This window comes from Gymnoscopelus braueri, assembly GCF_963280865.1.
Source record: "Gymnoscopelus braueri genome assembly, chromosome: 9".
Classification (NCBI taxonomy): domain Eukaryota; kingdom Metazoa; phylum Chordata; class Actinopteri; order Myctophiformes; family Myctophidae; genus Gymnoscopelus; species Gymnoscopelus braueri.
Genome location: NC_137610.1, coordinates 16,660,837 through 16,686,886, shown reverse-complemented (window position 1 = coordinate 16,686,886; position 26,050 = coordinate 16,660,837). Strand labels below are relative to the sequence as shown.

The window sequence follows — 26,050 nt, the reverse complement described above, 5'->3', positions numbered from 1 at the left end:
TGATTTAATGACAAAGTGGTGAGTTGGACTATTTTCTGTTTTCTCCCCTGTGGATTCTAAGGACTAAACCTGATTTGATACAGTATGTATGCATTAACGTCACATTTACATGGGGAATTTCAGTTTAGGCTGGTAGGTTCATGATAGATCTTGAAGATTGCAATTCTATGTTTCTGTAAATTGTCTGACCAAATTCAGATCAGCGGTTCTGGAGCTCTGCTGTCTGTGAAGTGTGTCAATGCAATGATCCTCTTTCTTGCACTGCCTCACAAGTACGTTACGTTTATACAGAGTTAGCGGTATGGTTAACGGTGTGCAGGTGGATCTTATTGTCATGATGGAACATCCGCACAACCAGCCCCAAAACTATTCTGTGCAGATGTCACAGAATAGAACGAGCCTATTTCTGGCATCAAATTAAACTCACAATTGAATGCATTTAAGCTTCAAACCATGCTAAGGTGTTTCCTCGCAAAACAGTTTTAGAGGGTGTGTTGAACACTGAGAATAATTGCTTTATGTCATTTTTGGGATGAACGCCTTGATATGCATTGACACAGTAAATTAAGCTATTCCAAGTAAAGGCAGTTAATTATCTCCCAAAGTAGATTATAAGATGCAAATAATAAGGGAATATGTGTCGTGAAATGTGGTGTCTTTAGACTGCTCTACTAGGATCCATAATGATGTTTACAATTTGCAGGCGGTTCAGCATTTGACTCCAATGTTTCATATCTCCACACCACAATGTCACCCACAGGCCTCTTTGCCAAACCAGATGTACAATGCTGGGGTATACTGTATACCAGAGGGACAGAGAAAATGTGTGTGAGATTCTGTAAAATCAAGCTTTGTGGGGCTTGATTTTTTGGCAGAGAATGCTTGTGGTGAGTCGTTGGTCCTTTGTTGTAGCGGGCAGGTCGGCATGCGTCAGAGTTACTGAAAGAGACTGAGGGAACATCTGTCTGTCTTTATCCCCGCTCTCTTCACACCACTCCCACTGTGCTACAAAATCCACAACGTTAAATCTGGGATGTTGATTTTTCACTCTTGAGAGAAAAGATGGACCCTTATGGACCCTTAAATCAACACTCCGGTTGTCACAGCCCATGTCCAATCCCACCAAGGGTGTGCTTGACTGACTGACTGACTGACTGACTGACTGAATGATAGCTCCAATCGGAACCTCTCCCTCCACTGTATAGCTCCGCGATGAGGTTCCACTGCGTCGGGTGACGGCAGATGACGACACCGGCGAATACTGGCTAATATTGTTGATTCTTACCTTTTTCCGCACATCTTATCTAAAAATTAAAGGTATTCCCCCCTGCTCTCAGATGTTTACAATTTTAGCGGTCAAGAAAATCTAATCGACGGGTTGAAACAAGGGTTTAAATCGCTTTTTTACTCAGCCTGTGGCATGTTTTCCCAATGCAATCTTACGGGAGCAGTATTGCGCATGCGGACGGGGGTTGACTGGCCACAGCCTGACTATATAACGATTTAAACGTTTGTCTCAACCCGTCAGTTAGATTTTATTGACTGCTAAAATGTTAAACATCTGAGAGCAGAGGGGAATTCCTTTACTTCTTGGATACGATGTGCGGAAAAAGGTAAGAATCAACAATGGTGGCCAATTTTTGCCGGTGTTGTCATCTGCCGGCACGCGGCACGTGGCACCCTTCGCTGTGGGACCTCATCTTGGAGCTATACAGCGGAGGGAGAGGTTCCAAATGGGGCTAAATGAATGAATGAAGGACTGATTGTTTGGCTGACTGGCTGGCTGGCTGGCTGGCTGGCTGGCTGGCTTTTAGACATACTGCAGCTGCTGGGTGGAGCGAAGTGTTCCTCTAGTCTAGTAGCTAGATTCTGCCTCCTTCTATTTGCAAACTTACCCATCATGTTCCCCAAATGAGACGAGGGGATGGTCTATATCGAAGGATACTGCACGCTCTGAGAGCACTTAATTTATTGACTCCAGGAATGTGTACACATCATGGCGTGCTGTATCTGTGTCATTTTAAATACTTTATAATTAGTTGGACAACCTAAACCATTAAGCTCCTATGAAAGTAATGTAATTGGGGCGAGTAAATCCCTGAGCCGCTTACATAATCGACTAATCACAGACAACTTGCTTTCTGATCCTCCTAGCACCAGTTATTGTACAAATCGTTCATGCTCTGTTATCTTTGAGAATGAAGGTTTTTAAGAATTAATGAAATTTCTTGCAGTGGAAAGCCATTCTTCGTAGGTTTTAGTGAGTTCCTAGACTGAATTCTCTTTATAAAAAAATCTTCTATCGAGAGAAGGTTCTGTTTATCACCTCTATGGATCCTTGTGAAGCAGTGCTGGAGGACGTTCTACTTTGTTGGGTATTTTTAGTGTAAGAGGAGCCATGCTCTCCCTTCCCCGTGACAAGGGCAAGATTCATAATTTCTGTCAGTGTCTGTGCCCTCAAATTGCATTACAGGAAAGCCTATAGCCCAAGAGCACAGCCTATAGCCAGAGGGACGGGGCCACAGTCTATTGTTAACCATAGATGATAGATACTTGTTGTAATCAGAGCTTGGTTTGTTATTTTGAGGGGGGCTTTGCTGCTTTTCAACGCCTTTTTTTTTTCCTGAAACAACATGCACTGTACTAACACTGGTAATGAAGATCTTGCTGTGCAAGCAATTCATAATGTCACATGACAGCTCTTTGATAGAATTCTTCGTGACAGCAAAGGCTAGGTCCAATTCTGTGCTCTTCAGGAGGAGTGGTTCATTTTTTTATAAGAGGTTTGGAGGAAATGATAGTGGAAAGCTTTGATTGATGTCTAATTATGTTCAGAGGCCCTTGACTCAGTAAGTGGTCTGGGAAAGGAAATGAGTACAAGGACATCTTGATGAAAAAGGAAAAAAAAAGAAGAAGCTATTGTAGAGCTTCCTTCAGGTGTAAAAAGTGGTCATTTGTTCTTTTGTTAGTACACATTGAACCACTTTAGCCCATTTATATTTTGTCATACGATGAATAGTAAAATTAACAATCTACAAGCTCACAATTCGTTGCATGGTGTTGTGAGCTTGTAGAATGCCTATTTTCGGCTATTGTTGTATTGCATTTTTCCATTTTTAGTTTTTCACCGTCATTTTAGAAATTCTTCTGTAAAATATTCATATGAACCCCTTTTGTTATGGTATTGTCGCCGCCAGGCCGAAGGCGTGGCAGAGACTATGTTTTGCACCCGGTCCGTCCGTCCGTCCGTGTGTCCGTCCGTCAGTCCGTCTGTGTGTCCGTCTGTCTGTGAACAGCTAATCTCTGGCACTGTTAGCCCGATGGCAGCTAAACTGTGCATGCACACTCCCTGGGTGCCAGAGCAGAACCTCTGCCCCAAATTTTTCAGATCTGTCTTTTATAATGCCACCAGGAGGCCAACTTTTGTAAAACATTTTTTTTTATATTACTCTTTCAGATTTTGCCCGAAAATCACGCAAATAATTACACAGTATCTCTATAGTCATGTGAACAAGACTGATCTGTCCGATCTTTCAGATTCCATCTTGATTGGCTAAGATTGGCTTCCAAAGTTTGCAGGAGTGGTTCGTTTTGAACAAAATGCCTCAAATCATGAACACAGTGTGCGATTTCCATGTAATTTTGCACACACATTCCCACTAGGCAGAGGAAGAAATGCCACTTTTTTTGCAAATCAGCCTCATGGTGGCGCCATAACAGGCCGATTCGTTTTTTTACCTATAACTCACGATCTGTGTAAAACTTTTTATGCGCATTCCCTAGAGGCCTTGACCTGCATTTTTCACATCTGCCTTTTATAGCGCCACTAGGAGGCCAACTTAAGTTAAACACATTTTTGGATATTACTCCTTCACATTTTATCCAAATTTCACGCAAATCGGTACACATGATCTCTGTAGTCATGTGATCAAGATGGATCTGTTTGATTTTTCACAATGCTTTTAACATTGCCCTATTATAGTGCCACCAGGAGGCAGTCTTTTTTAAACGTTTTTTTTTATATTACTCCTTCAAATTTTGTCCAAACATCACGCAAATCCGTACACATTATCTCTATAGTCAAGTGATTAAGACAGATTTGTTGGACATATTCCATCCTGACTGGCGAATTCCAAACATTGCTGGCCCACAATAACCTACCTGACCTGGCGGAGACCTGTGCTCTTTTTGTAGTTTTATTGTATTGTTGTTTTATTTTTTTATTTTTTTTACAGTGGATGGATTTTTTCTCCCCGTGATCCTTTTCAGCAAACACACATGCATGCAATTACTGTACCTGTACAGTATACCGTAGATGTGTGACTTTGACTTTTGTCGTTTAGTAGTGAAGTAATTTTGTGCTACGTCTGTGAGAGCGGAAGATGTTAAGTCACTCTGAATAAACCTGCTCTGGCCATCAATCATATGTCAGCTTACAAACATTTCACTTCTTGCCGCTCGTGTTCTATAATCATATTCTACTGATGTCATTAGTGTGTTGAAGCTCGAAGCTGGCAGAATGATGATTATAGCTGTGGGCTATTGAATAGATGGATAATAATTTGCTGCATGTTGGTTGGATAAATCAAGTACTCAACGCCTTTAAAGCAAAGGTGTATTTATTGCTTCACTCCTCGCATTCTACTCTTAAAGCTGCAATCCATAGCTTTTTGTGAGTAAAAGGTTATTTTAGCAAATCTGCATGGTACATTATGTTAATACAATATAACTAACACAAATGCGGTGGTTGGCACTTTTCCGGGATTCGAAACTGGATAGGACATAAAAGTTATGGATTGCAGCTTTAACACATCGACCGCCAGAGGTTAATCTCATAATGTACTCACCAGTGCCAAGGTGTTTTTGTTGTTTTTTTGTTTTTTTCATGTCGCCATAGATCTTGTTAAAATCCTTAAGATTGAGCTCTACACGGTCTGTTTACATCCGCGAGATCTCCCTGTATCTCCCAGTGAAGATCGCGTGTCAAACGGGGCATCCATGTTGTAGTTAGAGCGGATTACGTTAAACAGTGAAATGCGAGGAGAAAAAACTACAGGAAGAGAATTGAGTTTCAGTTTCGTCTGTAGAATGGGAGCGGGCGTGATCGTCAAAACCGGATCCCAAATAATTCTATTTCCGGTCATCAAACCGGAAACGGAAGTGGATCAAAAAAATTCCGAAAGTGAACCCGGAAGTGAATAGCGCGAAAAGACCGTGGACCGTAGGGCTACGGTCTCGGCGCTTAACAGTTGGATTTAACGGACCGTAGGACTACGTTCTTGGCGGTTAATGTGTTAAGTGCACTCATGTATTGAATTCCAATTAGGATTAGGATATAATATTTTCAAACTGATAATTTAAAAGTTAAATTGAAAAACTGCACTTAAGGACCACACCCGTTCCTAGTGCAATTAACACACCTGACCTTGATATTGTGTTGCTTCTATGAAGCACTTTGTGCCGTGCTATGAGCTTGTATATCTGCTATTTTTGAATAGCCAAAGTATAAGATAATGGTTAAAGTGGTTAAAATCTAAAATGACAGATGCTTTCTCGGTCTAAATGGGTTAAGGAGAATGTACACAAGATGCATACGATGCGGAACAGCTGCGGTACGGAAGCCACGTCCCATATAAGAGCAGTAGACAGTAGACACAAGCGGACCTGGCAAAAATAGACCAGATGCGCATTTTGTCCGGATCCGCTTGTGTCTAATACACTTGTATGTGGATGCGGGCACATGCGCGGCTTCCATTCCGGAGCCGCTCCGCATCGTAATGCATCCGGTGTCGATTCCGATTGGAAAACGTGCGCCTGCTATGCATGTTCCTCTGTGCTTTGCCTCCAGAGACATGCTCTGGCCTTGCATTTAGCTGACCCTGCTTCAATCAGATGGGGATAAAGGCTGCCGTTGTGCTGAGCATGTCAGTGCAGAGCTAAGGAGGTGAGTCGAGAGACAGAGCTCATTAGCATATCCCCGACACACCACCTCTTTCATCCTGCCGTTCTAAGCCATCTCCAGAACTGCTGATGATGGAACTATTTCCACCCCCTCCACTCGATACCATTGACATGCCACATGCTTAGTTAAATAACAACGTAGTAGTAGCTTGCAAGCCCAGGAATACTATGCTATAGCAAATGACCATTCAAGTGCACTTAGGAGGTTAAGTGTGAGCTCAGCCTGTGTGAGTTTCTGCCTTTTGACCACTAGTACTAGTACCAATTTGATACGAGCTTTGTGGTTGTGTGCATGTGTGCTAAAGTCTGCTCTCCTATAAAAAAATACTAGATAGCGTTATGAAATGCTGTTATTTCTTATTCTTATTCCTGTTCCCTCATGGTTTCAGTTAAATGCCTTGACCTTGAGATTCATTTCTCTGATGTGTGGGGGGTTGAGTGTGAGACTGCAGGGGTTGTAATCATAGAATTATATTATCACAGCGTTATTTCATTTCCGTCCAAGCCTTGCATGTGGGGATTGGGATATTGCCCCCTACAGCTACAAGAAAGGTGTTGGCACTTGGCACTACATTGTAAGTGATAATTATTTCACTTGTGAAATATCATCTTTGTTAGTTCACCATGTTCTCGCAGACCTTGTTGTGAGGGAAAAATATTCCTTGTACCGATAGAGTGGGAAAATATTCCTCTAGTCATAACGACATAGCACACAAGTTGAAATGCTGTGATACGCTGCAGTATATACTGACTTGTATGCTGTAAACCACAAGCGACAGTATTGTGCAATGTGGTAAACTTGTCATGGTTTCTAAAGCTGTGCTGACAGCCTTTTGAAACAGCTGTATAAGGGCTTGTTTACCCCTCCCAGCTGGAAACTGTGGCCTCGGCTCTCTTTGCATAGACCCCTTGAAATTCCTTTTTGACAAGGACAGTCGGTGCTCTGCACTGCGTGTTCAGCCTCTACCGCGTCCACACGGCGGGACAAATCACTGTAGGCAGCCACAAGTGGTGGTTTCTCGGGTGCCGTTTGAAAAACACTAAAGCAAATCAACTAAACCTGTTCATCGCTGCAACTCAAGAATGCATCGTTACGCTGGAAGCGGTCAGGTGATTCTTCCAGTCAGACTGATCGACCCCATTAGATTGATGCATTGCAGCCTGTATATGGCCGGCCGACACAAAAAAAGCCTCAGTGTTAATTTAACCGTTTGTAACTCACAGAGTGCACAAATGGACTCACAAGGGTCCATTTGGTTACATTTGTACACTCTCAGAGTTAAATGAACACTCAGGATTTTACAGTGCGGCTGTCACCCCCCTAGCTGCGGTGTGACAAACTGGTCCAGTAATCACAGTGGTTGCTGCTGCTCTCCGGCTCTCTGTGTTGCCTGCCACTGGTATTAGAACCCATCATTAGAGCCACATCCCCTCCAGATGGCTCCTGCCTCTTCTGTTCTCTATTGAATTGTCCTGTGTTTAGGCTGTCCTCTGAGCTGCTCTTATGCCATTTTCACATCTTAATGTTTTTTTACGGTAGTAAACAAAACCTAATTCAATACAGGCCGGCCTTTCTGTATGGACCAGGATGGTGGTTAAAAGGAGCACTTGTTCACTGCATGGTCCGCTGTGAGGTAGATAGGGTAATGCACACGATAGAAGCGTCTCGGTGGAATTGAATGTGACCGAGCGAGCTGTTGTTGTTGTTGTTAGCTGCAGCTCATCTCTCCGGTCTCAGAGATGGATCTGTCTGTGCTTGAAAGCCGAGCTAATGAGGAACTGGCGTGCACTGGAGTGTTTGCCAATGAAGCCCGGTGAAAAATGGCCTCTCACACCGCTGTAAGCTCAGGGATTATGATTATCCTCCGGGGCTTCATCGTGTGGCTTCTTCAGTACTTACTTTGTGGAGTGACTGATGCTGTGCTCTCAAAAGACACTAAAGTGATTTTTTTTGTTTGTTTGTTATAGGTTGTTAGAATAAGGAGGACTTTCTGGGGAAGGAAATGGCTCCTTCGTCAGCCCTCAGCCATTATAGTGGCTAAGCTGCAAGTGTCACAACATACCCTCTGGAAGCTCCAGCAAAAGTGTGCAGTAAAATCCTCTGTGTTCATTTACAGTTTAATGAACTACGGTAAATGAACACTGAGGATTGAGTACATCCATTTTCGGCTCACAATAATGTGATTGTGTGTGTGCATGTGCATAGGTGCATTTTGCATCGTGGTGTGTGTGTGTGTGTGTGTGTGTGTGTGTGTGTGTGTGTGTGTGTGTGTGTGTGTGTGTGTGTGTGTGTGTGTGTGGGGGTGTGTGTGTGTGTGTGTGTGTGTGTGCATGCGTGTGGTCTGCCTTGCTGTCAACTTGCAGAGTCTCAAGCTGCTCATCTACGAGTGTCTGTGTCACAGCTGGATGGCAAAGGCTCAGTGGGGCTCCTGTATGGAGGAGGGCCCACGCAGCGCCCTGCGTCTTTGTGCCTGTCTCTGCCACTTTGTATGGAGAGAAACCCAGGCAAGCAGGCACTCGGTGGGGGGGCCACAGGAGAGGATTGGCCATGGCCGTGAAAGAGCCTCAGCCACTGGGTAGTTCATTCACAACTCCTCCTCGTCATAGAACATTCACTCCTCCCAACTTTCTCTGCTATGCGGGGTTTGGATATGCACGAAAGGGAAGCTATTGTCTATTCTCTGTGGTAAATGTTCAGGCAGTGAATTCAGTATTAGAATCAACTTAATTGTCACATCACACAATTACAGGTGTAAAAGAGTGGGTGGAATCTTTTTTGTGAATTGAGAACAAAGGAACAAAGAAATTGACAGTATCCAGCTGCACATGGTCAGGTGTAGGCCTAGATCTCTGAGCTTTGTGTGGACTCTGGCAGGAACTCTAGAGTTGAATGCTGAGCTGTTGTCCACAAATAGCATTCGCAGTTTCGCACGCATCTGTTGTATCTGTTGCCCTCATCCAGGTGAGAGAGGAGGGCGGTGTGAAGAGCCACAGCAATTGCATGTTCAGTGGATCTGTTTAGCAAATATGCAAATTAGGCCATCTAATTTGCATATTAGTCCCTCACCAATCTCTCAAAGCATTTACTGACAACTCCAGACATGCTTCTTGGAGTCCTTGGGGACAAACACAATGGTGGACATTTTGAGGCCTGTGGGGACCACAACCTGACAGAGGGAGAGGTTGATAATATCTGAAAACACTCTGAAGCCAGCTGATTCGCCCAAGCTTTACAGGACGACTTAACCCATTTTTCAACCTATCTTCATATAATTGGTCCTCATTAATGCTCATGATAATGTGGTACAATTTTTGTCTACTCACTGTCTCAGAGTAGGGCTGTGGACAGTTCAGAAACCCGCCTACCAGTGACATCATCGATTGCGAATCCAAGCTAATAGAAATGGCAGGCTTTCTATTCCTGCAAAGTTATAATGGAAGCCGTTAAAGGTAGGGTAAGTGATTTGCTTTGGTTAAAATAAGTGTTAAATAGCTCTATATTGTGATAGTAATCATTGCTATAGAGTGTTTGTTCAGTAAAAGGAGTCTCCTTGTCTCTCCAGCTCTTTATAAAACAGAAAATGCATTTTCGTTTCAGTTTCATTTCAGATTTTATCCAACCAGGACAGAGAATACATCAGGATACAGATTAAACAAGTGAAATTGGAAGTGATGACACTAAGAAATGAGCAGACAAAATTGGAACTGGAACACTATTCTACTTTGACACCTACCGAAAAATGTATTTTCTGTTTATTAAAGAGCTGGAGAGACAGGGAGACTCCTGTTACTGAACAAACACTCTATACTATAGAGTCTATCCAATCCAATCCACTTTATTTATAAAGCACATTTTAAAACTTGTTCAGGGTTAACAAAGTGCTGTACAGAGAAAACCAAATACACTGGGAAAGTTAAAAAACACAGAGACAAAACATAAACAAACGAAGCAAAATAAACAGAAACAACAGAAAGAAACACATCACTGAAAATATGACGCAGACGTGTCAACAGACAGTGAGACAAAACATAGAGACAAAACGTAGACCACCGAAACACTCAAACAGGGTCAAACGCCGAAGCATAAAGGTGGGACTTAAGGCGAGATTTAAAAGTATCGATGGTGGGGGCCAGTTTAATATGGGAGGGGAGCGCATTCCATAGAATGGGGGCTGCTACCGAGAAGGCTCGGTCACCTCTGGTTTTCAGATTTGAATTTGGGACCTCAAGTTTCAACTGGCCCGCAGACCGTAGTGACCTTGGTGGGTTATACACCTCTAGGAGTTCAGATAAATACTGAGGTGCCAGGCCATTCAGTGATTTAAAAACAAACAATAAAATCTTAAAATCAATTCTGAAGCGAACTGGGAGCCAGTGAAGTGAAGCCAGAATTGGTGTAATGTGGTCACGCTTGCGGGTCCCCGTTAGGAGACGTGCCGCAGCGTTTTGGACTAGCTGTAAACGTGCAATGGAGCCTTTGTTTAAGCCAACATAAAGTGCATTACAGTAGTCCAAGCGTGTGGTGATAAAAGCATGAATGGCACGCTCAAAATCATTAAAAGAAAGTACAGACTTGATTTGGGCGAGCAGCCTTAGATGATAAAAGCTGGACCTTACCACAGCATTTATCTGTTTGTCAAGTTTGAGCACATTATCAAATTTGACACCAAGATTTGAGACAACGGATTTCTATAGTCTATAGCAATGATTACTATCACAATATAGTATCTTAACCTTTTAACAAAAAACTTTTTGTTTTAACCCAAAAATATCACTTACCCTACCTTTAATACAAAAACAACTAAAGTTAAATCTGGTTTGAAAAAAATAAACTTAACAATGATGTCACTGGTAGGCGGGTTTCCGAACTGCCCACAGCCCTCCCATTCGACACAGGCAGAGTAGATTCTTTTTTTACCATATTATGAGCATTAGTTGTCAGGGTGCGAGTTCAGAGGACCCAAATGCAGTACGACACAAGGCAGGAATCAGAGTTGTGGAGGTTTAATAATAAACTCAAACTTCCCATAAAATGGGGGTGTCCAAACAAAGACTCAAACAGATGGCTTAGTTTCAGCCTACTACACACTAACACTAAACAGCTCAAATACAGAAAGGCTTGTAGCCAACACAACATAACTCACTTGACAATAAACGACGACCTGACAAGGAACTGAACAAACAGGGGAATATATATAGACACAGGGTTAACTGGACACAGGTGAACACAAGCTACAATCAACACAGGGATTGGCTGGGGCAAAACAGGACACAGGTGGAGAACAATCACAAATACATACTGGTGAGACAAGACAGGAAGCGATAACAAGGCAGACAGGAAACAATACTACAAAGTAAAGGTGCAGAACATCAGGGCAGAAGGCAACAACAGAATGACAGATACAATTATACAAATGGAACACGCAGTATGCAGAACATACAAAATGCACTTTAGGCCTAACCGGCCGAAAGTGTCCATGACCAAATAAGGACATCTTCAAGGTATAAATAATAACGTCGGCCTAACCGGCCCAAAGTGTCCATGACCATATAAGGGCATTCAAGGCCTAAATAATAAAGTCAAGTCCACGGCCCGAGGCGCGGACCGTGACAGTACCCCCCCTCCAAGGGGCGGATTCCAGACGCCCCACATGACTACCAAACCAGGGTGGGTGGTGGGGGCCAGGAGGAGGGAGCCAGAGGCAGGGAAGTTGGGGCAGCAAAAAGGGCAAAGAACAAAAACAGAACTGACTGGGTCAGGGCAAAAATACTGGGCCAGCAGAACTGTACAGGACTGGGTTAGGGAAGGGCAAAAAACACTGACTGGTAAGGGGCAGGGCAACAAAGAACGGGCAAAAAGGGGGACAAGCAGGAAAAGACAGAGCAAAATACAGACATTCAAAAGGACAAATACAAAGACAGACATTCAAAAGGACAAATACAAAGACAAGCACATTCAAACCAGACAAAGAGACACAGGAAACAGACATCACACAGACTAGCCGACGAGCAGACAGCTAGTCGTAATGCTGAAAACCGGACAGAGAACGAGAAAGCACTGACAGACAGACAGCAGAACACACAATAATACAACCGGAATCACATAGAAAGACAGGAGGGCAGACACACAGACATACATACAGACAAGCAGACAGGTAAAAGGTGAGACAGACCGAGAGACATACAGATTAACTGACAGCCATGCAGGCGGACCAACATGAGGTTAGACACAGCAGGCGGGTAAAAGGGTCGAAAGGGAAACTGGTGGACGGGGGACTAGATAGACGGACGAGCAGAGTAGCAGACATACTAGCAGACACACATACGGGGAGACAAGCAGATAAACAAATAGGGAGAGCAGCTATCTGGGTGACGGAAGGAAAAACAGAGTTGGCCTGGGGAACTGGGCTACAGACAGGGCTGGGAATGGGCCTAACAGGGTTGGGAATGGGGCTAACAACAGGATTGGGAATGGGGCTAACAACAGGGCTAGGAACCAACCTGGGGTCGGGGACAGAGACCGGCCTCAGCGGTGCAGAGCAGGGGCCGGGCAACAGAAGAGCAGGCCCGGGATCCAACCGCTGGAGTGCAGGCCCAAGACCCGCTGACTGGGGTGCGGGCCCTGAGTCCAACGGCTGGAGTGCTGGTTTGGTTTCGGCAGTGACAAACAGTGGCAATACAGAAAGTTCATCAGCAGTGACAGCCGAGAAAACTGACATGGTTCCAGGCGGGGGCTTGACCCAGACAGCTGACGAGGGGACAGGTGGGACATCGGCGGTGTCAGCCGATGCAGGTTTGGATAGGGTGTCGGCGGGGACAGCCGACGCAGATTGGGGCAGGGTGTCGGTGGGGACAGCCGACCAGAGTCCAGACAGATTGTCGGCAGGATTGGCCGACCCGATTTCAGACAGAACGTCGGCGTGGCTCGCCGGCGCAGGGGAGGACAGAACGTCAGCGTGGCTTGCCGGCGCAGGGGAAAACAGAACGTCAGCGTGGCTCGCTGATGCAGGGGAGGACAGAACGTCAGCGTGGCTCGCCGACGCAGGGGAAGACAGAACGTCGGCGTGGCTCGCCGGCGCAGGGGAAGACAGAACGTCGGCGTGGCTCGCCGGCGCAGGGGAAAACAGAACGTCGGCGTGGCTCGCCGGCGCAGGGGAAGACAGAACATCGCTCGGCACCAGCAGTACCTCAGCGTTGCTGGGCAGCAGCAGCGGAGACTCGCCGTCACCGTTGCTGGGCAGCTGAGCAGGTTCACCGTCGCAGGGTAGAGATGCACGCTGGTCGCCGGGCGGTGATGCACGCTGGTCGCCGGGCGGTGGTGCACTCTGGTCGCCGGGCGGTGGTGCACGCTGGTCGCCGGGCTGCAGTAGAGGCTCACCGCCTCCGTCGCTGGGCCGCAGTGGTGACTCGCCGCCTCCGTCGCTGGGCCGCAGTGGAGACTTGCCACCTCCGTCGCTGGGCCGCAGTGGAGGCACGTCGCCTCCGTCGCTGGGCCGCAGTGGAGGCACGTCGCCTCCGTCGCTGGGCCGCAGTGGAGGCACGTCGCCTCCGTCGCTGGGCCGCAGTGGAGGCTCGCCATCTCCGTCGCTTGGCCGCAGTGGAGGCTCGCCGCTTCCGTCGCTGGGCCGCAGTGGAGAGCGTTGGCGTGAGCGGTGACGATGCCGCCCCCTAGCCCGGTTCCCCCTGATGAAGGCCAAGCGAGACCCAACCCAAGGATTCGGGGCCGACACAGTCTCGCTGTAGGGCGGCTCAGGGAACACGGGGTCAACAGAGGCGGGTCCGGAGCACACAGGCAGGAGGCCTACATACCCAAGCCTGATTGACTGGGGTGCAGGCTGGCATGTAGATGGTTAGCATCAGGCAGGCAGGCTGGTTGAGGAGCGGGTAGGGAAGTAGGCTGGAGGCTAGCAGCTCGTAGTTTAACAGGTGCACTGGACAGAGCAGCCCACAACCCCTTAATTGTCCCCTCAAGTTCATCAGCTAGGCTCGGACGTGAATAAGCCACTCGGAGGGCCCCTTTCAACGCCTCAATTCTTTGTTCAAGGCTGGCGGAGGGCTGCACTCTGAGCTCCAAACCTGACTGGATGTATCGCAACACCTTCTTTAATTCCGCTTCCGCGACGTCGTCCGCTGGATCCATAACTGGTCAGGTCGTACTGTCAGGGTGCGAGTTCAGAGGACCCAAATGCAGTACGACACAAGGCAGGAATCAGAGTTGTGGAGGTTTAATAATAAACTCAAACTTCCCATAAAATGGGGGTGTCCAAACAAAGACTCAAACAGATGGCTTAGTTTCAGCCTACTACACACTAACACTAAACAGCTCAAATACAGAAAGGCTTGTAGCCAACACAACATAACTCACTTGACAATAAACGACGACCTGACAAGGAACTGAACAAACAGGGGAATATATATAGACACAGGGTTAACTGGACACAGGTGAACACAAGCTACAATCAACACAGGGATTGGCTGGGGCAAAACAGGACACAGGTGGAGAGCAATCACAAATACATACTGGTGAGACAAGACAGGAAGCGATAACAAGGCAGACAGGAAACAATACTACAAAGTAAAGGTGCAGAACATCAGGGCAGAAGGCAACAACAGAATGACAGATGCAATTATACAAATGGAACACGCAGTATGCAGAACATACAAAATGCACTTTAGGCCTAACCGGCCGAAAGTGTCCATGACCAAATAAGGACATCTTCAAGGTATAAATAATAACGTCGGCCTAACCGGCCCAAAGTGTCCATGACCATATAAGGGCATTCAAGGCCTAAATAATAAAGTCAAGTCCACGGCCCGAGGCGCGGACCGTGACATTAGTGAGGACCAATTATATGAAGATACGCTGAAAATGGGTGAAGTCCTTTATGGACGTGGCCTGGGATGCCACCAGGGCCAGCGGCTTCACAGGTCTTCACCAGTTTGAAGGCTCTCTACGCACGTCATCCTCCAAGATGGTTAATGTGCTGGTGGCCTCCGCAGGTGGTGCAGACTCTGGCTGGTTGGTGCTGTTCGACACTGTGGCGTGCACAAGACATTTGGCATCGATTGGTCCAGTGGTTTGCGAGATTCGCTCCGGACAAACACACACACACACACACACACACACACACACACACACACACACACACACACACACACACACACACACACACACACACACACACACACACACAGGCAGACACTCACACTCTCATAAATGGTTAGCTCCTACAGAGCCACGCTGTAAAAGAAGCACTACATTAATTTTAGAGTTGATCCAAAGAGTACTGCACTGTGAATTCATTTATTATGGGCTCCTGTCACATCAAATAGGGTACCAACTGTTTTGAACAATCTCTCTTCCATTCCTTTTTGTATAGCTAAGGACAAAAAGCTTCCTGTTTCTCATTTTCCCATTTTCTTTTGTCCTGTCAGGTGTTACGGCACCTGAAAAGATTCACCCTAATTTTGCTACAACAGCCTCTGATTTCTCTCAATAAGGAAATGAATGCAGAGAAGGGAAAGAGTAATGCCGCTGTAGAATGCCATTTTCATTGTGTTATTGCGTCTCGACTCCTATTGTTCTCACCGATTGAGGAGAAAATTGTTTCTGCTGAAAGGTTACTGCTTACATTAGTTCAGCTAATGCTAAACACTGTTTCTTTCCCATTTGTATAACCTTTTGATGTCGGGGGGGGTGTGGGGGGGGGGGGGGGGGGGGTGTGGGAGGAATACATTGCCACTGATATGGTGATACAGTACAGATTCTGTGTCTTCGGTAGAAATTGTTGTATGAGATAGTTGCTATAATCAATTTATTATTTATATTTGTTGTTCTTTGTTGTTTAGTAGAGATGCTTCTCAACCTTTGCGTGCATCATCTGCATGTATTTCAATGTGTAGGTGTGCTGTGCACTACGTGTATATACTCTACTGCATTGGTTCTCAAAGTGGGGTCCGGGGACCCTGGGGGGGTCCTGGCCTGGGGTGGTCCTTGGGGGGATACCAGGGGATCCCCAGCAAAATGTGTTAATATAGCTTCACAATCATTTTAACCACTTTACCCATATTTTATTCTTTGGCTATTCAAAAATAGCAGATCTACAAGCTCGTATCGCGGCACTCGGAGCTTGTACTGTAGATCTGCTATTTTTGAAAAATATTGAAAATGTGTGCAAATCTTTGATTATATATTTTTAAAGCAAACATTTCTAACTCAAATCTTTGCTTCTGGGGGTCCCTGGAACAAAATACTTTGAGATGGGGGTCCGCGGCCAAATACATATCAATTTGACATGAAAAAGTTTGAGAACCACTGCTCTACTGTACACACACTTGATTCTATACTGTATTATGATTTTGAAAGGAACTTAATTCTCTATCCATTCCGTCCCATTGTGTTTACCACAGGTGTGTACTGTAGGTCGGTGAGGTCAGTATACCACCCGCCAAGATGGTGGCCTTGTCGCTCAAGATCTGCGTGCGCCAGTGCAACGTGGTGAAGACCATGCAGTTTGAACCGTCCACACCCGTGTATGACGCCTGTAGGATCATCAGAGAGAGGGTTCCAGAGGCCCAGACAGGACAAGGTATATCAGATGGCTCCAGCACATGCAAGTTTCATCACATGATCGAAGTCTGTGGGCTTTAGGGGTTGCAACAGTTAATCGAACAAATTGATTATACGGCCGATCTACAAGCTCACAACGTGTAGATCGGCTATTTTTGCACGACTCCATTTTACGACAAAGTATGAAATACAGCTTAAGTGGTTAATCGGACTAATCAATTTAGTTTATTATATAAATTATATATACTAGACCATACCCGTCGGGGGATATGTGCGCGTCATGGTCTGCTTGTTTCACGGATTTGGCATCACCGGCGCTTGTTTGACGCACATGATTTGGCAACCCGGGAGCCAGCGAACACAAAAACGCTAATAAACAGTGGACATTAGGGGAAATTGAAAGACGGGCTTCGGTGTTCCGTGCACATGGTAATGGTCAATGGCTGTGTGCAAATGCAGATCAATTGCTCCAGCCACTGAGGAGAACCGGGCAGAACAGATTTTGGGCACAGACAGACAGAGTTACAGACGCACAGAGCTTTGTAGAATTATAGGAGGATATATATATAAAAATACCAATATATATATATATATATATATATATATATAATTTTGTTATCCTTTTTTTTGGTAAGAGAAAAAGCACTTTCTTTTACTAATAATCTGTGGCTGAGGCACAGATTATTAGATGAATCGAAAAGTAATCGATAAAATAATCGCTTAGAAAATATAGTTGCAGCTCTATTGGGCTTCTTCATCGTTACATCATCTTACATGCTCTCTCTCTCTCTCTCTCTGTGTCACTTTGTGTTTAGCCTCTGATTATGGCCTCTTCCTGTCCGACGAAGATCCCAGAAAAGGAATCTGGCTGGAGTCTGGAAGGACGTTGGATTACTATATGCTGAGAAATGGGGTAAGTTTTAGTTATTTGGGCCAGAGCCCCTTTGGCCTCGTCGTTGCTCATGTTAGCTCATCATTTATGGAGCTTTTGACGGGGGATCTGGAAATATTTGTCCCAGATTCCTGGATAATTCTGCCTCCCTGCTCCTTGTATGTCAAGGACGATCATAGATGATTGCCTGCTTAACCAATTAAACCCTATATATTTCATAGATCGGTGTGTGTGTGTCCCCCCCCCCCCCGGGGCCTATACTTGGCCCCCTCCTATTTTCCCTCTACACCAAAACTCTTTGGCGTGTGTGTGACTAATCTCTTTGGTGTAGATATTTGGTATTTTTCAGATCTTCACCAAATCTGTTCGGTGTAGAGCTCACAACACAACGCATTGTGAGCTTGTAGATCTGCAATTTTTGCTGAATATTCACCTATTGTGGCCGAATGTTCGCTTATTATTATATGCCCAGAATAGGTAGGCTAGGGTTCATGTGGCTAAATAAAATTAAATAAAGGGATATCTGTGTAACTGTTTTCCTTGTCGTGCCTCTCAGGACATCTTGGAGTACAAGAAGAAGCAGAGGCCGCAGAAGATCAAAATGCTGGACGGTGCGGTTAAAACCATTATGGTGGACGACTCCAAAACGGTCGGAGAGCTGCTCGTAACTATATGCAGCAGAATAGGTTAGTGACACTTTCCCCGATACAGCCCACTCCAATCTTGTCATCCCATCGGCCTGGCTTGAATTATTCATCCTCCGTCTTATTTTTAGTCCAGGGCATATGCACCATAAACCACAGATGAGGGGGAAAAGACTCCCTCATGTCTCTCCGCATGTATTCCTATAAGCTCAGCTCACGAAAGCATTTTTTATTAAGTATTCAAGAGCATTTGCTGCACGCATCATAAAGTTGTAGTTTCTCTTTTTGTTTAAAGTGATATATGCAGCTTGCCCCTGCTAAATGATGGAGTGTTGTAGTGAAGGCCCACACTGTACCGTTACTGAGGTATTCCTTGAACGATATATTTAAATTTCTCTAGGCCGCAACCAAGTTCAATTGGGTGAGGAGAAGAGGGACATGTGTCTGGCAGATCGCTTTATTGGCCGGTGTTTGTATAGAGCGGGCCTTTCTGCTTGGTTTCTTCTCCTTCTCAGAGCTCCAATTTTAGTTTGCATCGCTGGATAACAGCGTTGCCCCTGTTAGTACCATGGGAAGATGGAGACAAAGGAGATAAAGAACAAGAGAAGCAGAAAAGGGGAGAGAATTGGTTTTCTCTCGCGCGTCGGCCCTGAGCGGCACTTCCTCCTGAGAGTTCTCCTTCATTTACTCTTTCAGGCATCACCAACTACGAGGAGTACTCCGTCATCCAGGAGACAACGGACGACAAGAAGGAGGATGGGATGGGCACGCTCAAGAAGGACAGGACTCTGCTGCGCGACGAGAGAAAGATGGAAAAGCTCAAAGCCAAACTCCACACAGATGATGAGTGTGAGTTTGGGGGAGGGTGGGGTGGGGTGGGGGATTCCTAAAGACGCCCCGCAGTGTGGTCGATATCTAGAGCCCGCTGTGCCCTTGATGTTTTTTTTCATTAATTAATCGGACCCAACAGCATCATCTGAACGCAGGCTTAATCACTTAAGTCAAATTTATTGCTCGGCCATATCAAAGTTTAATGAAATTAATACTGTTATCTTTTCCCCAGGGGACATCAATTACAATTTGAAACGTGTGAATATATAAATCACCCTCTCAACTGTGTAGGGATGGTATCTCTCTTCTCAGCAAAAAGCAGTTAAATGACAGGCCCCTGTGTGTACCGTCAAGAAGTTCACGTGGCTGTGATTAATCTGGCGGATTGTCTAAGTATATCCATCAGACAGTATGTCTGTGCCTATCTGTCATCATCATTCATTTTGCCCTCAGTATCTTCCTCTGATAAAGGCCTATGTGGCAACATATCCACTTCTGATATGATAGATAAAATGTAGTACTTTAATGAATGAAGTGGAAAAGGAAAATCACTTTTGAGGCATCACAATTCTTATTTTTCATGTATCTTTCAACAACATGAGACAAAAGGATTCAGCAAAATCCTCATGGTCCATTTCTATTTAGGTCATATCGGCCAGTCTTTGACTTGACTTAGCCCTTAGCTCCTCTAGCAAAGGTGACTTTAATTTGAAGTCAGTGTGGGTTTATGTTATTGTGTGTGGGGTAACGTGTATATCTGTTGTTTTGACAGTGAACTGGCTGGACCACAGCAGGACGTTCAGGGAGCAAGGCGTGGAGGAGAGTGAGACCCTGCTGCTCAGGCGCAAGTTCTTCTACTCTGACCAGAATGTGGATTCACGGGACCCTGTGCAGCTAAACCTACTCTATGTTCAGGTAAACTTATTTAAATACACACACACACACACACACACACACACACACACACACACACACACACACACACACACACACACACACACATACACACACACACACACACACACACACACACACACCCACACACACACACACACACACACACACACACACACACACACACACACACACACACACACACACACACACACACACACACAGACAGACACACACACACACACACACACACACACACACACACACACACACACACACACACACACACACACACACACACACACACACACACACACACACACACACACACACACACACACACACACACACACACACAAAATGCTATCTTCCTCCACTTTGAGGGCCTCTGCTCTTCTGTTGCACACGACTGTGTCATCTGTGTTGAGGGCCAAGCCCTTCGTTTTCTTTGCGTTAGGTAGATAGGGAGCAATGCAGTACTTTGGCAAGGATTTTGAAGTGTCTGTCTCATCATCAGGTGAGTTGACCTTCGCTCGAGTGTGCTTATATAGGACCTGCTGATATCCTTGCAATAGCTTCTTAGGAATGTCATATGCGCTCAGAATGCAAATAAGTTTGCCTTTTTTTTAATCAAAAATATAATAAAGGGTGTGATTGCTGGGAGGTTTCTATTCTGCACTGTTTTGCAGATTTTGCAGATCCTTCTCAGTGCCAAGACCTGCCCGGCGGTCATCCGCTTCTCTAAAAATCTGTTCTGCTAAGGACTCAGCAGGGGGTCTAGCACAGAAAAATGGTTGTGAATAATCCTGTTAAAGATTTTGGCATGAACTGAGCTAGACGCCTCTGTAGTTGTCTGTGCACGTTAGGTCACCATATGATGTTGAAACGGTTCCATTGGCTGGTAGTTCTCTGGCATCATAATATTGGTCGATGAAGTCCAGTCAAATGGAACATATTTCAGCACCTCTGGAACCTGAAGAGTGGCTTTTGCCTTCAAATTCTATTATATTTTAGTATATCTTTGCCTTCACATTCTCTGCCTGTGTAAATGGGCAGGCCTGTGAGCACATCGCCAATTCCTTCATCTTCATCAGGGCTAGGACAGTTGGAGGTTGCTGAAGAGATACTATGCTTCAACTCGCTGTTTGTCACTTTTCCCCTTGTTTGAGTCAGCTTTGCCGATCCTCTGCCAGAAAACTAATTTATCAGATGCCAGCTCTTGGTGTGCTGTGGACTTCCATGAGCCATCTCCACTTCCCTGACATTCTGAGTGAGATGTTATTCCTGTCTACAGCATTGCAGTTGTTGAAAAGCGCTGTCTTCAGCCTGCTGGTGGAACTGCAGTAAGCTGTGGTCATCTCTTCTCGTGCCATACCCACATGAGGATCAGAGGACCTAAATCTCTTCTTCACCTTGGGGATCTTCTTGAATTCATTCATTCAACCTCTATTTAAAATTCCTACAAGAGATCATTGAAGGAGACCCTCATTTACAATGATGCCGAGATTACACATATACATAACATAAGAACAACAAAGAAAGACAATATGTTGACAACAATCAATTAAAATAGCTGGTATTTAGTTTAATGAATCAGACCATGGCCACCTCCTCATTTTCCCGGACGAAGTGTTGATATCGGTCAGTTGCTGTCTCCCCCTGACTGCCGCAGCTGGAAACTGTTATGCATCTCCACTGCATATATATCGCTCTTGTAGTTCCAGGTTGTCCTCAAGCTGTTTACAGTTGTACTTCACCCTCTTGATGGTGTCCTTCCTCTAGGCTCTCACACTGATTCTGACTCTTGTTGCAGCAACACAATGGGCTGACGCTAAACCAATCGTAGCAAAAGTACTTGTGTGTTGAGAACGCTGTAACTCCACTTCTTGCAAAGTAGAATGAAATCAATCTGACACTCTGTGTTGTGGGGTGAAAGCCATGTCAAGTTCTTACTTCTCCCCTTCTAAAACAATGTGTTGGATGTGAGCAAAGGGTAATGTTCTGTAAACTCCAGTAGACCGTGTTACTTAACACAGTTAAGTTATTTTTACTGGTGTCAAACGGTATAATACTACACAGTGCACCTTTAAAATACTCTAAAAAGAACTGGATGAAGGCTCGCATTCAAGAAAAGATAGAGGTTCTTGCCATCAGAAAGCTTCACAATGCCTCTTATTTTAGCCTGGTATCTCTGGCATGTTCCAGGGTGTTTAGGTCTCGGCCCTCTGAATCAGTCAGGGTTTGCCCCAGATTAGATAGCATAATCTGGAATTACAGGAAGGGAAAAAGCGGAGGGTTTAATACAGATCAAGAGCTGGGCCCAGTATGGTGATGTTGTAAGAGCAGTCTACCTCATCATAGGTGTCTGTTTCAATTACTATAACTAACAGTTGAGATAGATCTCTACACTCACATTTTTTAATTAGAGTCAGTAACCTTGATTCTACCATGTTGTACTGTTCCTTGCTCTCTTGGCCAAATTGTTAAACATGGCTGGTTCAGGCTAGGTCAGTCTTGTATCCCTTAGTGAAGCATCGCTGTAGTTCAGGCAGGCACAGAAGTCAGACCAGTCCCACGCTCATTCACCCTTCCAATCACATATGCTCACAATCCTAATGGTTCAATCTAGTATTTTTAAGCAGACCAACGCTCACTCTTTTATGCTACACGCTCAGCATAGCTTGCCGCTAGCACTATACTGCAGCTTGTCAGTGATCAAACTCCCTCCTCCTCCCAAGCCTCCTCCTGTAGTAGCATTTTGGTCTTCCTATGTCAGCACGTTATTCAATGTCGGTTATAATATGTATTGTATCATGTTCTTATCATCTGTGTATCTTTCATTTCTGCAGAATGAAGGATTCATATATCTTTTGTCATGTCCTTGTAATAACTGTGGGGGGGGTTTGTGATCTCAGAGTCTGTGTCATGTTTGCACTGATTGTTCTGTAACATCATGGGAGCAGAGCCACACAGGCAAATACAACGCAATATCATAGCAATAAACGGGTTAATCTTGATGAAAGTTTTACTTGAACCCGAAGAGCATAACTAAAGCCTGTCATGTCGAAACACAGCATTAAACTGTGGGATTTATCTGTGTTTCCCACAGGCTGAGAACTTTACTTGTGGCTAATTAGGATGCGACCGCACCTCCGGGTTTTGGGATCTGAAGTTCAGCTGCTTTGTGTGACAGATCTACCACGAAAACTGTTCACAAATTATACTATACTTCAGCAGGACAATCTGTGGGTGGGCATGCCCCAGTGTGTGTTTGTTTTTGTCATTGCTAGTGTTTTTGTGGTTTGTGTGTGTGTGTGTGTGGGGGGGGGGGTTTCTTGCCTGTACTGGTTCTACCACTGCTGTAAACCCACGAGGAGCTGGCGGCTCCGTGGGGGGCCCTTGGGTGAGGTGGGCGCAGCTGAGCCTTCGCTCCACCAGGCAGTCTCTGCTCACCGCACGCCTCACTGCCTCCACATTAGTTCCTCCAGCCTTGAGGTGGAGAGGAGAGCTCCCGGATGACACCGATGCTAACAGAAGAACGTGTAGAATATATGCATACCCGTCGACAGATGCTCACACGCAATCATAGTCATATGCATATAAACCCTGTCAAAGAAAATTAAAGAGTGAGAGAGATAGAGAGAGAGAGAGAGAGAGAGAGGGAGAAAGAGAGAGAGAGAGAGAGAGAGAGAGGGAGAGAGAGAGAGAGAGAGAGAGAGAGAGTGCAGAACTAACGCTTTCAAGCACATGCTGACAAAAGTGCACACACAAGCACACATAATTCATGGTGCGAATGCATACACATATTATGCAAATTTTTAAAAAGCAAATCCTCAACCCATGTTGCAAAGAAATAGCTGTGAGATAGAGAAACACACACACACGCTCAGTCAGAGAGACACACCAATGTCTAAAACACGCACAGTCATTCGTATTTTGACTACCTTCATCTTTCTAAGCTCTGCTGCCTTGGGAGTCGCTGACTATATATCTATAACCAGACATCCACCCATAGATGACTCTCTCTGCCTCCCACTGGTACTTGCACCCCCCTCCTCCCTCTGTCTGTTCCTGTTTTAATCTCTCTCTTTCTCCGTTGCCCTCATTTTTCCTCTCTTCCAGCTCGCCCAACCCCTCCCTTCTCACACACGATTCTATGACACAATCGCACAAGTCCCCGCCCTCTTACACTGGCAGATATTAGAGAGTGTGTCGCATATCGTGACCTCCTCATGGAAAAAACACAGCCTCATATTTCCTTTCACAATAATGCGGGCCACCCATTGTCTCTCCCTTGCCCTTCACTATCCATCGCCTCCCCCGCCTCCCCCCAAACCAGAGCGGCACATAGGCAGATCACATAGCCTCCTCACAAGGCTGCGGCTGCAATTTGTCACTGTGGTAAAAAGGGGTCAGGCTGAGCAAGAAGAGAGAGGCCTTTCTTGCTGTTGGCCTCCATGGAACATACATTCACCCCCTGACTTCTGCACGGATCATCTCCAGGACATGAACACTATTTCTTTGTTCTTTTCTTTTCTTTTCTTTTCTTTTCTTTTCTTTTCTTTTCTTTCCTTTCCTTTCCTTTCCTTTCCTTTCCTTTCCTTTCCTTTCCATTCCATTCCATTCCATTCCATTCCATTCCTTTTCTTTTCTTTTCTTTTCTTTTCTTTTCTTTTCTTTTCTTTTCTTTTCTTTTCTTTTCTTTTCTTTTCTTTTTTCTAAATTCAGTTATCTTTTCTCTCTCTCTCACTCTAGCTCTCACTGTAGCTCTCTATCTCTCTCTCTCTCTCACACACACACACACACACACACACACACACACACACACACACAGTATTTCAATGGCCCCATTCTCGTCTTGAACATCCTTCACCGTCACCATTCACCCGTGACCGTCACCAACTCAGTTAGTAGTAGGTTCATTCTCACTGAGTTGATTAGAATATTGCTGTCGCCATTCTTTTGGGGGCGTTTGAGCTCAAATGTTTATTAATGATGTGAAGCTCCCATGATCTCAACCATGCCCCCCACACCCACACCCACACACACAAACACACACGCACATACACACGCACATACACATGCACGTACAATACACATACAGTACTGTGCATGTCCACACACACTGACACTCACTGCCTACGTGCTTCTATTACACACGCTTCTATTACATAGACACTCCCCTTGTGTCATATACTGTATCTAGAACGGAAGGACAGGATAATCCTCCATAGCAACAGCATTACTGGGTGTGGGTCCATTGCTTCAATCACTTTTCCTGCTTATAAACCGAATGTGCTACTCAAAAATGTTAAGTTAATTTTTATTTTATACACTCAGAGTTACAGTAAATCAACTCTGAGGATTTTACTGTGTATGAAACCGAATCTTATGTAGTTCAAAGTAAGAACATATGAAGGATTTGCATTTCAAAATGTCTGATCTTATCTTAGCACTAGCGACTCCTACAGGCTGGGATGGTGCCTATTAGCGGGGAGTGTTGAATGGCAGGAGTAGGATGGAGGCACTACGTCGTCCTGGTGGGGGCTCTTCATTGACAGATGTCAATGAAATGTGTGGGGAGTGTTATTTGGCATAACAACTCAACTGTCGGGGCTCCCAAGGGCCACGGTTGTACACTGTACAACTTTTTTGTACGCTTTTTTAATTTATTAATAATTAATTCACTTTTGTCTCCGCCAGGCCGGGTTGCCTAGTCAGGCCCGCAAACTGGTCATAGCCACTTGGAATGGGATCTGAAAAATCAAAGTTCAACATCTTGATCACATGACCCCAGAGATAAGTAGTAAAAAGTGTATTTTGAAGAAAACACACTATGGCAGAAAATGCAACAGTTGCATCATGATCCAAGAATCCATGGAAAATTGATTTTCATTGTACGACCTACGGTTTAAGTTATTGGCCAAAATGTGAAGTTGGCGGTTGTAGCACGACCATGAGGAGATTTGAAAAATTTGGGATGGAATTTGAGATTCCTTGGCTTAGTGGGAATGTGCACGCAAGGTTTCCCAGCAATTGGGCGCTGCATTCATGAGGCCACCCCCACAAACTTTGAAGCCAATCGTAGTCAATCGGAATAGAAAACTTAATTTTTTGATTGTATGACCTAAGGTTCAAGAGTTATAAGGCAAAACGTGAATTGGCCTGTTATAGCACCACCATGAGGCCGATTTGAAAAATGTAGGGTGGCATTTCCTTGCCCTTGTGGGAAATGGTGGGAATGTGTGTGTAAAGTTT

General features: G+C 45.1%; 1 protein-coding gene across 3 annotated transcripts in view; it reads left to right on the top strand.

Moving 5' to 3' along the window:
• Window positions 1-26,050, top strand: part of tln2b (talin 2b) — a 131,626-nt gene that overhangs the window by 37,233 nt on the left and 68,343 nt on the right. For all 3 annotated transcript variants that reach the window (XM_080437393.1, XM_080437392.1, XM_080437394.1), the window contains exons 2-6: window positions 16,372-16,550; window positions 17,347-17,444; window positions 17,980-18,109; window positions 18,764-18,916; window positions 19,671-19,813. In XM_080437393.1, coding sequence (XP_080293519.1) covers window positions 16,415-16,550; window positions 17,347-17,444; window positions 17,980-18,109; window positions 18,764-18,916; window positions 19,671-19,813 — 660 coding nt within the window. In that variant the 5' untranslated portion in view covers window positions 16,372-16,414. The remainder of the gene's footprint in view (window positions 1-16,371; window positions 16,551-17,346; window positions 17,445-17,979; window positions 18,110-18,763; window positions 18,917-19,670; window positions 19,814-26,050) is intronic.